Source organism: Semicossyphus pulcher, unplaced genomic scaffold (genome assembly GCF_022749685.1).
Source record: "Semicossyphus pulcher isolate SPU_LCO1_2020_fin unplaced genomic scaffold, fSemPul1.0.p SCAF_17, whole genome shotgun sequence".
NCBI lineage: Eukaryota > Metazoa > Chordata > Actinopteri > Labriformes > Labridae > Semicossyphus > Semicossyphus pulcher.
Window position 1 is genome coordinate 11,908,746 of NW_027211681.1, and position 15,907 is coordinate 11,924,652.

The 15,907-nt window shown below is 41.9% G+C and overlaps 1 protein-coding gene across 1 annotated transcript in view; it reads right to left on the reverse strand.

Annotated features, from left to right (window-relative positions):
• septin9b (septin 9b) overlaps positions 1-10,746 on the reverse strand; it is an 81,076-nt gene extending 70,330 nt beyond the window's left edge. Inside the window, exon 1 of the mRNA XM_069665319.1 lies at positions 10,692-10,746. Within this exon, the coding sequence (XP_069521420.1) occupies positions 10,692-10,713 (22 nt within the window). The 5' untranslated portion in view covers positions 10,714-10,746. The remainder of the gene's footprint in view (positions 1-10,691) is intronic.
• Between the last annotated feature and the right edge of the window lie 5,161 nt (positions 10,747-15,907).

Genomic DNA, 15,907 nt, shown 5'->3' on the forward strand with positions numbered 1-15,907 from the left:
TCCGCACGAGCCAAATTTAACCACAAGGACGTACGTTTTTGTAAACACAAAGAGCTCCAGTTGGTTGTGCTAAAAATATTCCACTTTTCATATTTGTAAATGCTATTCTACTTATTAAGAGAAATAATAGGGAACCGGTTTCATACATACTTCCATCATGTGAACAATCAGAACAGTGAAGATGACAGTTCTCATAGTTTCTACACTTACAGCTGTGACGTTAAATTATATCCTTTTTTGACAAGCAATCCTCTTAATCACAAAGTACCATCCAGAATAAGCCAAGAAGTTATTCTGACACTGTAAGACAGGAAGTGCACATCATTAAAGCAATGTGGGAATGAAAAGATTGCATCTTATCCAATCAGCCTCAAATGATTGAAGCCACATAAAGATTCCCACTGACAGTGGAACTGGTCAGCTGTTGGTCCTTAATGAAAACTCAATATGTCAATTGCGATTAATGCATCAATTAAGTTAAAACAGTGTATCTGAAGGCATGAAAATGAAAGCTTCATCGCTCAATCTGCTTCCAATTCACTAGTGAGGTGTTACCGTGCGAGGATGCAGATTCAGAGCTGCTGACCTGCCGTGTTAAGTGAACAAAGAGAGCCTGGATTCAATAAAAGGTATGAGTGATTGTCTGAGAATTATAAACATATCATTTAAGTGTAATTTAGTCTTAGTCAGGAACCCCCGTTTGAGATTCCATCTATAAGGGACCAGAAAGTTAACCAAATGTTGCTGTCAAAAAAATCTATTTATTTATGCAGGTGGGAAAGGGATGACTGGTTGATCCCGGTATAAAGGGAGTTACAATAATCGAGTCTTGAAGAGATGAAAGCATGGATTGGTTTTTCTTAGTCACTGAAGGAGAGAATGGGTTTTAACTCTGAAATGGTCCTGAGCTGGATTTCATCACTGCTTTCACCTGGGAGTTAAACGAAGAAACAGACTCAAAAATATTTTCCAAGGTTTCAGCCAGGGGTTTAATAAAAGCGGACGGGTGACCTAAGTTATTGGAGACTAGTGCGATGACATCTTGGGTGCCAAAGAGCACAGCTTCAGTTTCGCTGTCATTAAGTTGTAAAAAGTTATGGGTTTTAATATCTCTAAGGCACTGTGTAAGAGAGGTGAGATCCAACAGGTTGTTTGGTTTAATGGGGAGTTAGTGTGAGTGTCGTTGGCATAACAATGGTGCGAAAGGTTGTGCTTCTGGACGATTGTAGAAAGAGAAGAGAATAGGGCCTAGAATGGAACCTTGTGGAACCCCATGTTAGATTAGTTGGAGTGGAAGTGGAATTGCTGGTGTTTACTGAGAAAGTTACGTTTTTTATGATAGAAGCTGCACCAACTGAAAGGGTACTTGGGCCAATAACAGGGCAATAACATTAAAGGAGGGTATTATGTTAACTTCAAGCTTCAGATTTCACTCTGTGATACCTGTGGAGTAGCTTAGCATAATTTTCACAGCCTCTGCATGAAACAGACTTCGAAGGCTGTATTTAAAAGCCGATTGCGTCACAGAAGAGTGTCGAAGGCTGTCCCAATTCAAAGGCTCCTTCAGATGCGGCCGACAAATGCGTCCTTTTTTCGCCCGGCCTTAAAGGATCCTTGGGCTGCATCCTTCGCGGCCCAGCGTATCCTTTTAAACGGCCAAGGAATACACTTTAAAATGTAAAAGTTTTTGGCTTCAACTCAATTGAACAGCTAGCGTTACACAAGTTTAAGAAAACGGAAGGGCCCTTGAAACAAATTATCTTTAAAATAATAGGTTAACTTGTGTGACGTTAATTATGCTAGCTAGTAAGCACGCTAGTTACGTGTTGCTAGGTGACAGGAGCGGCATTTGGTGACTCATTTCAGTTCGGCTTTAGCAGTCTACGCAGGCTATGAATGGAGCATCCTTTGTGGACCGCCTCCTTTAAAGGCAGCAGTCCGTGGACTGGGACACAGTATTGGTCAGCTCTGTCCCTTTAAGAAACCCCGCCCCTTCAAGTCTGCTTTCTTCTGATTGGCCAGCTCTCCAAGGCCTGCTGAGGCTGCACTTTGTGACGTCACAAAGTGCAGCGGGTAAAAAAAAAACTGTGTTAAACCTTGCGTTCACAGCAGCCTGCAGACTGAGCTGAGAACCCTGGGGATTACTCCAACATACTTTTACCTACAGATGTGAAACTTCACCCACGTTTAGTCTGGAAATCCAACATTGTAACATTATATATATGACTTAAAATGTGCCAACAGACCAAAATCCTCACAGCCATGCCACTAGCAAGAATACACCAATGAGCTAAATGTCCTCCAGTGCGTAAAATACTCCTTAATATGACAAATCCACACAGAAACCCTGACCTCAATAAAACTAACAATCTATCAGAAACTCTAGACTGCTGAAGATGTTTCACAGCTCATAAAATCTGCAGTCAAAACAAAGTCATACAACAAAAAGTCATGGCCGAAGCCATTGCTAATGTTGAGTCAGGAACTGGCACAACTCTTCTGCCAAAACCAGAATAATATCATGAGGATAACCAACACATGACCTTGTTACTCATCACACACACAAGCATCCAGTCAAATCCTGTTCACATAACCCCCCTCCTTTTATAACATACAGATATAACTCATGTGGGCCCCTCTTTTCCAATTCTCTGACAATCTAAACCCCAGTCTCAGGTCATTCGGACTGTCACAGGCTGTAAAAGTGCTCGTAGTGCAGTCTGTCTGTCCCAGCATGGCTGTGGTAACACTGCTGGCTATTTCCTCCTAACATAAGGTAATCATTAGATGTGAGAGGGAGCTGGCAGGAGCGGGATACGTAAAATGGGATATCCTCAAAGTTCCAGATCCCTTGCAGGAAAGAAGGAGTCTGTTGTTGCAACTGATAAGCGTGGGGATATTACTGATGGAGCAGAAGCAACAGTGGCTTTCAGTCTGCAGGATTGTCTAAGAAGCAGGAATAAAATGAGCCTGAAATGTTGGCTTCATAAAACCCTGTGAAATTACTTCAGCTGGAACAATAACAGTCTGTCAGCGGTGCTTAGTGTTTGCTACAGTGTGTAATATAGCTCATAACTGTGCGTTAGCTAATTGAGTAGGTTTGGAGGTTTAGATGGAGCATGGATGAGAGGAGCAAAGCTATGTGAGCCGAGGCCCGCTGCCTTTACCTTCATCTCTGAAAATTAGCCTGAACTGATGGAGAGATGGTGCTGCAGAGAGAGAGAGGGAGAGAGAGAGAGAGAGAGAGAGGGGAGAGTTCCTGTGGTTCCCTGTGGCTTCAGACCTCTGTAATCAACATGCCAAGCTCCTGATGTCTAAATCCACAGCTCGGACCCAGACAGTCTACACATACTCTACACACACAGATATATGTAGACGCACACAGAGAAACACACACACACACAGAGCGGGTTCCTGACACATGAGCTCTGTGGTGATCTCTGCTCATGTGGAGTTTGGCGACAGAGCAGGTCCCAAATGTGTGAAATACATTCTGTATCTGTGCGGTGTACAGTGGACCATTACGCAATGGGTATGTATAAGTCATTAGCTTCTCAGTTTTCTGATTTCCAATTAGAAGATTTTAAAAAAATAAAAAGGTGGGAAATTTTATTAAGAGGTGCAGTGGTTAGCCCTATCGCCTCACAGCGAGGGGTTTCCTGGTTCGAATACCTGTTCGGATATTATGGGCCTTTCTGCATGCGTGGGTTTCCTCCGGGTACTCCGGCTTCCTCCCACAGTCCAAAGACATGCTGGTTAGGTTCACTGGTGACTCTAAATTGGCTGTAGGTGTGAGTATGAAAGGTTGTCTGACGTCACAAATGCGCCGGAGAGAGGGTTAGTAAACAGTGAAGATGTTACTGTGGTTAGGTCTTTATTGTATCTATTACTCATTCAGTCTGTTATCAAACTCAGCGCCGACATATTTGGAACGCTGCTAGGACGGAGACGGGCGGAATTTGTAGCTGGGATGACAAGGAGTCGTAGAAGTTACCAACGGAGCATAGCATCGCGCCTGAAAGGGGGCGGAGATTAGCGTGCTGACACAGGTTTTGTGTTCCCATCACTGCGGATCGGAGCTGAGGCGATAATTACCCTAAATGCCGATTGCAGCCTTTCCCATTAAGCAAAAAAAACGGGTGTTAGTGGATTTTTTGACCAGTGGGAAAGCAGCTTATGTGTTAGCCCTGTGATTGCGACCCAACTCCCACCCAATGACAGTAAAAGGCTCCAGTCCCCACGCGACCCTGAACAGGATAAGCGGTATAGATAATGGATGGGTGGATATTGACCTTTATAATTAGTAAACATTGTTGATGAGGCACCTGTGCAAACTGATGTTAGCTTGTCACAGATGACACCAACACCAACTTCAGCCAATGATATCGGCCAATGAAAAACAAGCGGAGGACATTTGTCATGCTGCCACTTAGCGAGCTTAGCACCACACTCACTGACAGGAGTCAAATCCCCCGACTCTTCCTAATCCAGTAACTGTTTTCAATATATTTTATTTTAATTGAATCATTTTAATATTTTGTCAAGCAAAAATAACAAGCTTTGGTTTGTGCAGGCTTCTCAAATATGTGGCTTTGTTGCGTTTCCATCATTATTCTACCGTTTTAGTTCATCGCACCCGCCTGTAGGAAAATGTTGAAACTGTGGAAAGTTTCACCATTTCAGCTCATTTATAATTTATAAAAAATGCAAAATACAACAATTTCTGCGTGTCTAATTGAGAACAGAAACTTAAAAACTCCGTCCACCAAGAGCTTGTTTTCATGTATTTATGACTCATCTCTGCTTTCATTCCTTGTCAGTGTCTGAAGAGCTTAATGTGAAAATATGGCCGTGACCTTTGGCCAAAACTCGGCTATAGTCGTATATCATTGGATAAGCTCTCGTCTGTTGGCCCAAAGAAAGCATTTGTAACTGTAAAACAAATAAAGGGTGAAATAAAAGTCTAGTAAAAATCTAAGATAAGGTTGTTGTTACAAGGATTTAACTCCCTATAAAAGTGAGACAGGTTTTTGAGTCGTGGTTTGAATGTGCATTTAGCACATCATCCGATTTTACTGTAATAAAAAATATTTTAATCTTTTTAACTACTACACTTGTATACTCAAACATAATATGTTATCCCTTGTGTTACATCAAATAATCCCAAATGCATAGTAACAGCGATGTTCTGATCATGATCAGCCCATGCTCTGCTAATGGCATCTGCTTGTAACATCAGGTGTCTCTTTAATGAACACGCGGCTGAATCACTCACGAGTGACTGGCTGCTCATCATGATAAGCAGCAGTGACATGGCCTGTTTTCATCCTTATGTTTTTCACAGGGGGGGCTTTGTTACGCTCTAACGTCATCATGGACCGTCTCTATTTATAGCCTCACTCTGACACACTGGCAGATGATGTCATAGTTGCGTCTGTGTGCATGAGGGTAAGGGACTATTCATCACGGAGAGAGGTCTCCGTCATGCAGGCATGCATCGTTTAAGGATTGGTCAGATCCCGCAGATTGTTTAGACAGGAATCACAGCTAAAACCGGAGATAAAACCATAAGAGACGTGTCACTTCCTGTCGTGGGTGGAAACGGATCAGGCTTATAGCCGAGGGAAAAGTTTATCCAAAGGGAAAAAGTTCAGTCTTTTCAACGAGAGAAACTTTTGTTTAATACCCGGAATTTAAAGCTCAAACTTTTATACTTGTGATAAAGGTAATCTCACACTCACGGCGGCTCTCAGGCAGCAGTCTGATAAGGATTATATGAACCGCAGAGCTTGGCAGCTCCACTCTTAGGTAGTGAATTAGCTGAGTACTAAAGTGATAAAGACAGCTTTATTATCACAGGGAGCAGTAGTGAATGTGGTGGCCAATACATGAGTCAGGCTGAAGGGAATCCAGCTCGGCTGTCACTGAGGAACCATTGTTGAAGAGAAATAAAGAGCTGTATTGACTCCTCTCATCTGCTGCCTCTCTTTGGGACCCACTGGTGTGCTTTAGTGGGAGGGTGGATGACATGATGGATTCTGCAGTTTACATTGTCATGGCACTTTTAAGAAACCAGTTTAACCCAGCAGAGCTCTCGCATGTCCCCTCAAATCACCTTTGAATCAGCAAACTGAGTGATTATGCTGTGACCCCTTTGACCTCAGTCTGTTGTATGTTTAATGTGCAGTGAGTAGTGGCTGTGGATTAGTATTTCTCCTCTTATGAACTGCGCAAGCAAAGTTTTTAAGTAATTCATACGAAACACCTAGACGGACGTTCTGCGTGGAGTTTGCATGTTCTCCACGTGCAGGCTACTCCGGCTCCCTCCCACAGTCCAAAGACATGCTGCGTAGGTTCAATGGTGACTCTAAAGTTGCCCGTAGGTGTGAATGTGAGCATGACTGGTTGTCCGTCTCTATGTGTCAGCCCTGTGATTGACTGGCAATCAGTTCAGGTTGTACCCCGCCTCTCGCACAATGACAGCTGGGATCGGCTCCAGCGCCCCGCGACCCTTAACTGGATAAGTGATGTAGATAATGGATGGACAGCCAATCGATTTGAAAAATGATGTAGTGATGAATTAATCCTTTAAGTAGAAGAAATGCCAAAAATTGCTTGTCATGTCTCTCCTTCTTCAATGTGGAAATGTATCACCCTCCTCAGCTGTGGACTGTATGCAGGAAAAATACATGTTTACAGAAGTCACTTTGGACTTTTGAACTTCAGGTAGACATGTTTCACTGTGCTTTAAAGTGCCCTGACTTGATTGCATGAGATATCGTCATACAAAGTTGGTGTGGTTGCTAAATAATATGACGGCCAGCACTTTAATCTAATACTCACACTTAAAATACTGTGCATTAGTTTAGCACAGCAGTCAAATAAGTGTCCCATATATACAGATCCTACAGTCCTCCATGCAGGGGCCATAGGTTCAAGTCCCACCCTCAGCCCTTTGCCACGTGCATTTCTCTTCCAATGTCCTTACTATCACTGAAGTCATATAAGGCCAAATAAAATCTTTTAACAAAGAAGATAAACTTCTGATAGTGTGACACATCCAGCAGGTACCGAGCAACTTTTTGTTTCATCTGGAATCGTGTTTTTGTCCACCTGATGACTTTAATTAACTTTCTTTTAGTTCTGTTTTTGGTCTCCACCAATCTTTGAGGGAAATCAGTAGCCCTTTTGCCTTTTAAATCCCCCACTATGTTCACTTATTGTGTTGTTTCCAGCAACCACTTTGACTTTGTCACATTGTTACTTGACACATTCTCATTATGAAAATATCATTCATAGCTTCATCTTAATTTTAATTACATTTTGCTTTGAATCATTGTTTTAAAAAGCACTGAATAATATGTAACCGCATATTACTTAAGCCTAAAGCATCCTTACATTCTTAATGAAACATGGACATTTGTGTTTGTAAGAGGATAGGACGTGTGCTAAGAAAGTGGCCTGTTATCATTAGAAGTGTCTAAGCAGGCTAAAATGTTCTTATTAAACTCATAAGTCAAGTTTTGAAGTGTGTGGGCTAAAGTCTGCACGTCTCCCTCTTCATCTAATCCGTCAGGCTTAATCCTGGCCACCCCCCCCTCTGGTGAGCTGCACGGCGCTGAGATGTTGAATCACTGTAGTAATTAGTCATTTCCTTTTAACATTGGCAGAGACGAGAATGTTTCCCTAAGACATCCACCATTAAAGTACTCACAGTACGTACACTATATATGGTCTGGTTTGTAATGTATGTTTGTTTAATGTCACATTTTCAATTAAAGATGAAAAGTCCAACAAATCCACACAACCAGCCCGCAGCACCACAAAGCACTCTGTTCAGGCTGAGGACGAGCCTGTTTGCGAAAAAACACGCAACCATAGAACATCCAGCACAGCTGACTGGGACCTCTCATGCGTAGGAAGATAGGAAGAAAAAAAAAAGGATAATGGTGCATTTACTCCACTGGGTCTCCCTGTTCATTCAGGGTCACTTTACTTTAAAACTACAGAACAACATGGGTACATCCACTTCATTAGGCCCAAAACAAGCTGCAGGTCCCACCGGACTTTCTAAATGGGAGCCGAGGGACAGCAAGATGCTCCCAGAGCCAGAATTAAGCATGAATCACTGGAGAGAGCATAGATCTAATGCACTCTTAAAAGAACATGGAGATGTATTTGCAGGAAGCTTTTGGACCTTTATTGAGGCAATGTGCTGCTTTTATTTATCCTTAAAAAATAGACATAGGGATTAACTAAAACTCCTGCTACGAGAGATTCAACATGGAACTATTTTTCACACCACGACACTGGGTCTGCACTGGTCATTTCAGCAGATGATAGCTGCTCTCGATTACACATCTGCAAGACTTGAAAGATCTGGAAAAAAAGACTAAAATGCTGCCTATTAAAAGCATCTTTTTGATGCTGTTAATTGGGTTCCCTCTCAGTTCAGCCATGAAATCCTTCTGCCTGAAGAGAATTTGACACCATAAGGTCAAGATGCTGCATGGAGAAACTGCTGCAGTCTCAATGAGAAAAGTGCATTAGTATTCCACATACTTCATTTACAGTGTTAGATAATTCCTTAAATTCCAGTCCTTCTGGACATTATATTGCATCTGGACTTTCCTTGTTTTCCGAGAACCGTTTGAAAAAGCACGGAAGCAACATGTGAAAACACTCATCATCACACACCTCCTGCCTCCTCTGCAGTAAGCCACCTACCACACTACATGCCCTTAAGACAACAGTAAATAGTTTGAGGTCGTTCGTATCGCAGTGTGTGAGTGCAGGTGCAGCGTTGAGGATCTCCAGTGATAGAAACTGACAGTTAGTGATAAGGCTCCTTAAACAGGGCCGTCCCTCACCTCTGAGTTTGACCTTTCCCACATTTCTATTCCTCAAACAGGTCAAGTGTTGATTCCTTAAGGCTCCAGACTGCTGCTGAGCTTCTGATAGTCGCTGTGCACATATATCAGGACTTTCCAACTTGAGTTTTGGCTTAAAAAACAAACATTCAAGACTCCATTGTGACCTGGTAAAAGATATCAACCTGTAGGACTTGAGCTGCCCACAAACAAAAGAAAACACCACAACTTAAAGAAATAACATGTTAAAACGTCTTGCTTCTTTATCAGCCACAACTTGCAATTTGCTCACAAATGACTCATTAATCTTTAAGTAGGACCTTTCTGCAATGCCTTAAAAACAGATGTGTCGTTTATGGAATGAATGAACATGACACATTTCTTCTCTTCAAACTCGGTGTTAAATACGCGTCTTGTTTTCAACACAAGCCTCCGCAGAATCAGCTTGTGCCACATTTCTCTGTCTGTTTCATCTAAAGCGCTTTATTTTCTCCCAAGAGTAAAGTTTGTGTTCCTAAATGTTAAAATAGAGAGGGGAACGCACAGATGGGGCCTGAGCAGAGCCGGAGAGGTGTTGTGTAACACACACACACACACACACTGTCTCTCAATCACGCACTATATTGTGTCACGCATTTATAATACACATGCACACATGAGCAAGCAAACACAAAAGCACGTACACTGACATCATGAGTAAGCGAATGTCTAAAATGTTTGTGAAAGCCAAACACACACACACACACACACACACACACACACACACACAAAGCACTATGAGTCCAGAAAGAGAACGCAGCCTGCAGGGGCCAGTGCATCCATACAGAAGGTCAGGCTGAGAACGACAGATGATGATGCACATCAGACTTTAATCGCCAGGGGACCCTGAGGTGATCCCATGGGTGCTGTACACTCAGCAGCAGGCTCCAAACAACAAAGTGGGTAAAAACTAAGTGAAAGAATTTGGAGAGTGAAAAGTTGTATAACACAATTATACAACAAAGTGATTTGATTGGACAAGGGACATTCCATGGATGCTGATATAGAGAATAACAGCACTGGGACTTTTACCGGCTGGCTTTACAGCAAGGGCCTTCGTCTAAAATGAAGCTGGTTCCTAAGAATCACTCAGACCCCTAATCAGTGGCTGACGATAAATGGAAGCATACAGATCAATGAACACAATACAACTTCACTGGTCTGCAGTATAGGTTACTGCATATGCACACACTCAAAGTAGAAAGTGTGCATTGAATTATTTGGGATTCTTGGAAACAGTCCAGTTCCGGTCAAGTTGCCGGACTAGTTTTGTTAGGAGAGCTGAATGAATGATTAGATAAACAAAAAGTAAATAAATCTGTTGTTGCTTATTACTTACTACTCCTACGAATATGCTGCTTGTAGAACTGTTGTATAAAAGGAATATCACACGTTATGGAGTGCTGTTATACTGAATATCAGCATGGCTGTATTAAGTAGTAAGCAGTGGGCATTTCTTTCTTACACAGGAAGGGTCTTCTAGTGGAAACTGAAAGTATATTGTGACAAGCTTTACATAGGACATTATATATATATATAAACAGTATGTCCCGTGTATTCATATTAAGCTTGTGAGATATAATTTTTAAATGTAAAATTCTCAAAATATTTCATGAATGATACATCAGCCTGAGTCCAATGTAGGTCACATTTTTATGCATAATTCATGTTTGTAATTATTTTTCACGTGACATCTGACTTAATACGTTAAAAATAATAGCCTACACTATAGCAACCTCATACAAAGTGTATACTATCATACTTTTTTGTAAACATCTGTACCTGAATTTGGAGTCTTCTTCATGCTCCGCGCTTGCTGCTGGTCCACTTCTGTCAGTCGTCAGAAAAAGTAGCGCCTCGGTCCTCAGAGGAAACCTGGGAATTGCCCGTCTCACAGCGGAGGACTTTGTTGTCTCAGTTTTCCTTGCACTTGTTCTGGTGCAGCTCGCTCCCACTGCGTGATGACACTGTGACTACAGGCAGCGCAGATGCAAAAATGCCGTGTGATCAGCTGAGCTCGATGATTTGCTCTTTAGTGGGACGCTGAGATTCTCGAGACCGCACGAGCATGGTGAAAATGATGTGAGCGCACGAGGAGGGGGGAGTTCCAATGACAAGCCTTTTACGCACGGATCCCAGATGGAGTTAGTACAGTATCTATCCAGAGTTGGGCTCCTCGCTGAAAGGGGAAAAAATACTACTGATAATAATCATAATCATATCGATTTGATGGACTCGTCAAAGGAAAGGTATTGTTTCTTTCAGTGCTTCTGATATGTTGCATTAAATATATCTCCCTTTAAGAACTGGGAAATCTAAATTAAATCAAATCCTAAGGTATTCGAGGTAGGCTACTTTTACTACACTTTACGTAATTTCAGAGGGAAACACATTACAGTGTTGTTCAACATTACAACATACAGTGTTGTTCAACATATGTTACCATTACTTGGGGCTCATTGTATACATAAAATTGTACACCTGTAACTGAATACAAGCATTATAGATAATCAGTAAGCTGTTCAGTTTGATTCTGCAGTGGAGTGCAGAATGATGCATAAGATTTCTCTTATCAGCTCATGTGGCTCATAGTACCCTGTATTCAACTCTGTTAAGGGATTCTTCTAGAAGCTGTCTGCTTTCAGCTGTCCACAATACAGAAGTTGAAGTGTACTGTATATCACAGCAAAAAGACAATGCTGCCCTCCTGTGGTCCAGGTGAAGCTGTGCAATTAAACTTCAATTGCTTTCATACCAAAATGTCAGAAAAACGTGGATGCTCTCCTACTACATACAGCGTGATTCGGATTTTACTCTCCACACCTGTCATTCAGGATGTGTCCACCAGGTGCCCTCAAACATTTTCACTTCTCACTGCCTTACTCCTGTTTCCAGTTCTGTGCCTTTCGAGGACACTTGGTAATTGCAATGTCGGATCCCATCGCTACAGTCTGACGACGATACAGCCTCTGGGCACAACGGTGAACATGCCGGGGCATTTAGCCACTGCAGCCAAGTGAGCCGTGGTCAAGACAGCCGTCCCTCAGTTGCCGCTTGGTTATGATGCTAGTCTATTCATGAAATTACGGTACGGGTGTGGGAGAGGCCAAAAAGGACGAAGCACTCGTTTTTCAGCAATAATTGTCTTTCACTTGAAACGACATTATATTGCACCTTACATGAAATTCAATATAATAAAAATGACCATACAAATTTGATGTGATGTGAAATTTTCTCATATTTGGATATTAATTCAAATAGATTGTCAATAGGTGAAACTTTCAATGTATTCTTCTTTATGACGACCCTGACTATACCTATGATACATTTAACGTGATTTTACTCTACCATTTTGAGGAAATTAAAGGGAAAGTCTGCATAAATCAGATCATAACTGTTTCTGGTTTGCTTTCGTAGGTCATATAGAGACATCAGAATTAATTTTAGTCTGTTTCATAACCAGTGAAAAACTCCTCACAGGAACTTTAATTTAAAAAGATTGTTAATAGGTTACATGAAACTTTCAAAGGATTCTTGTTAAGGATGACCCTGACTATACCTATGACAAATTTCATGTGATTTTACTGTAAAACCAACACACCCATAGGTGCTAACGGTGGCTCAAGATCACTTGCTATTTACACAACGTGGGTGCTGGGCGTGAAAATGTCGACTGCGCCAGGTGGAAGATAGCAATGACACTCGTGCTGCACGCTTTGGCCCTTTGCGCCGGGTGGATGATAGGGCCCATGATAACATCGAAGAACTACTAAAAACTCACATCCAGCTGACTTAGAAAATACTTTATGAAAATAAATAAATAACATAAACCAAAGTTGAAAGTAATGATGGTGGTCAAACAGTATTTGTAATATTTTATGGGTTGCTTTTGCCCCCTTACAGGACAGTTTGAGACCGAGGCACTGTCAGAAGGTTAGGAAAACAGAAAATTAGGATAGTCTTCAAACTGAAAAACAAGCAGGTGAAACAGGGTAATGGAGTATTTTACAGATACTAATTTGACAGGAAGGATTATGAAGAAACCCAAGGTACAAATAACCCTCAATCACTTCACATTCTGGTTCCGTTTTTGTGTTAGTGATTAAAGGGTGAACTCTACCTCTTCTGAAGTGAGGAGAGGAAGCTGCTGCACAACAGACCTGGGCCAGACTAACATTAGATGTATCTATTTCTGAGCCTGAGGGACTGGTAACAGAGCCAGTTACCTTTTGTCATGATTAAATAGTTAGTTTGGACACAGGTAAGGGAGCTCTTACAGTTACAGAAAATGTCAGGTGACAAAACAAGATACTCTCACTTCGGCTTGCTCCTAATTGTCGGTGGTCTAGAAGACGCTGGAGGCAGACATGAGGTTCTCGATGTACTGACCCAGGACCTGGTTCTCTGACTTTAACTTCAGGTTCTCTTCCTTAACTGCATCAACTCTTGCTGACAGATCTGAAGCCAAAAAAAAGTCCCACAGCAACCACACACACAGTGTGTTGCACAAGATGTTCTCATCAGGAAATTGAGTTAAAACGACCTGTTCAAAAAGATCACATTGTAATGTAGATGATAGTTGGTAGTATCAGCTATCTGAAGTCGCTGCAGTCCTGAAAACTTTGGCTCTGTATATTTCATGGTGAAATGTAAAGGTGCATCTGTGAGAGGGATGGAATGAAAAGAAGTTGTCTGTGCTCTCAGTTTGTGTTTTTACAAGATATAAATACGAGAGGTGAATCCAAGGGCAGAACATTTAAAGGTTTATTTGTGATCAGTCCGTCTAAACTGTGCAATAATCTCTCACCACAGTGCAATAACCTAATACCACAGTGCAATAACCTAATTTAGTTTAATTGAACTATTACCCACTGTTTACTTGTACATTTTCTAAGAGTGTATATTTTATATATTTTGTTATCTAATTTTGTACTTTTTTTATATATATATATATATATCGATAGATATATATATTTTGATCTTTATTTTTTACCCTCTGTGTGCTGATTCTTTCCTATTGTATTGTACTGTATAAGCTGCTGGAGACTGAATTTCCCAGAGGGAGTCATCCCAAAGGGATCAATAAAGTTGAGTCTAAGTCTAAGTCTAAGTCTAAACTACTTTGGGGAGCAACATTTTCAGGCTGATTTCACGAAAGTCAAACTGAATCAGGGTGCAGACTTTTCTGTACATGTGGTAAAACTAAAGCCGTTTTCCCACCGGTCAAAACACCCACTAACACTCTATAACACCTGGCTTTTTAGCTGAGTGGGAACAGTTACAATCGGCATTCAGAGCCGGGGCAAATGACTCTGCAGTAGACCCGGGTAATAAGCTCCTCGGCTCCGATCGGGAGTGATGGGAACACGTGTCAGCACGCTAATCTCCTCCCCCTTTCTGGCGCGATGCTATGCTCTGTCGGTAACTTCTGCGACTCCTCGTCATCTCAGCTACAAATTCCGCCCGTCTCGGTCCGAGCAGCGCTCGAACATCGTTCCAGATATGTCGTGCTGGGGTTAATAAACAGACTATAATGACCTAACCACCGTAACATCTTCGCTGTGTGCTAACCCTGTTGTGGGCGCGTTTGTGACGTCAGACGGTGACGCAGCAGAAAAGATACCGAAAGGAGTATACTTCACTGGCAATGGGAACAGAGAAAATCGGCATCTATAAGCGGGTCTTCCCGGGTCTGAAAAACCTGCACCAACAGTTGGCAGTTAATTTGTCAAGCACTATTTAAGTTGAAAAAGGCACATTTGGTTTACATTTGACTGAAACTGTTCTGTTCATCATTTTATGCAACTCAGATCAGATATTTCAGACACAAAATTGAATTCTCCGACATCAAAGTGAAATCTTTCAATTTAAGAAATATTTGAGAGTTTTCAGGTTCCCAACTTGTGCTGGTAAAAAAAAATGCAATCTGCTGGACAAATGTTGTGTGAGTGCATTAGCACCGGGGTATAACACAGGGAAAAGCATCCAAACCTCTGTGCTCACAAGAGCGTGAAAGACCGATGTGTTTCGGTAGTGAGGAGAGAACAAGGAGAGTGTTATTTGATCTACTACTGCTGAAGAAATGATTCATAACATGTCAGTTTAAAACATATTTTAAAATAAGAAACTATACTGATAAAATTTGACTTCATGTTCACACATCATCCATTACATTATGACCACCTGGCACCTGGTCTTTGGCTACACAGCCTGTACAGTAACTCTTCTGTTTGATCCAACCACACGGGCCAGCCTTTACTCCCCATGTGTATACATGAGAATTGGCCGCCCATGACCCTGTAGCTGGTTCTCCAGTTTTCCTTCCTTGGACCACTTTGGTCGGTCCTGACCACTGCAGACCGGGAACACCCCACGAGAGCTGCAGTTTTGGAGATGATCTGACCCAGTCGTCTAACCTTCACAATTTTGTCCTTGTCAAAGTCACTCATTTTCCTTCTTCCAACAAAACTTTGCGGACAAAATGTTCACTTGCTGCCGAACATACCCCAGCCACTGTAACGAGGTAATCAATGTTACTCACTTCACCTGTCAGTGGTCATAATGTTATGGCTGATCAGTGTAGATAATCTACACCAGTGGTTCCCAACCTGGGGTCCGGGCCCACCTCAGGGGGGCGCCAAAGATCGCTGGGGGTGCGCAAGGCTTTGTCTGCACTGAGATTGTCAAGATTAGATTTGCACGTTAAATAAAATCATTTAAAAAAGCGCTTACTTGATAATGAAATGTCTGTTCAACTATTAAAAAAGAGGCTGATTGGTGTTAATTTTTGCTAATAAAGATTTGGAATGAATCACTGTATTGTTTTGGTGTACGTGTGTGCGGGCAAGGGGGGGCTCAGCCTCTCTTAGGTTGGCAACCACTGATCTACACTTTTCATCCTAACGTGTTATAATGCCGTTTGTCCAATAGATGGCAGGATTGAAGGCTGTTTTGTAGGATCTAAATCCTGCTATGTTGACATTGAATCAGGGTAAAAA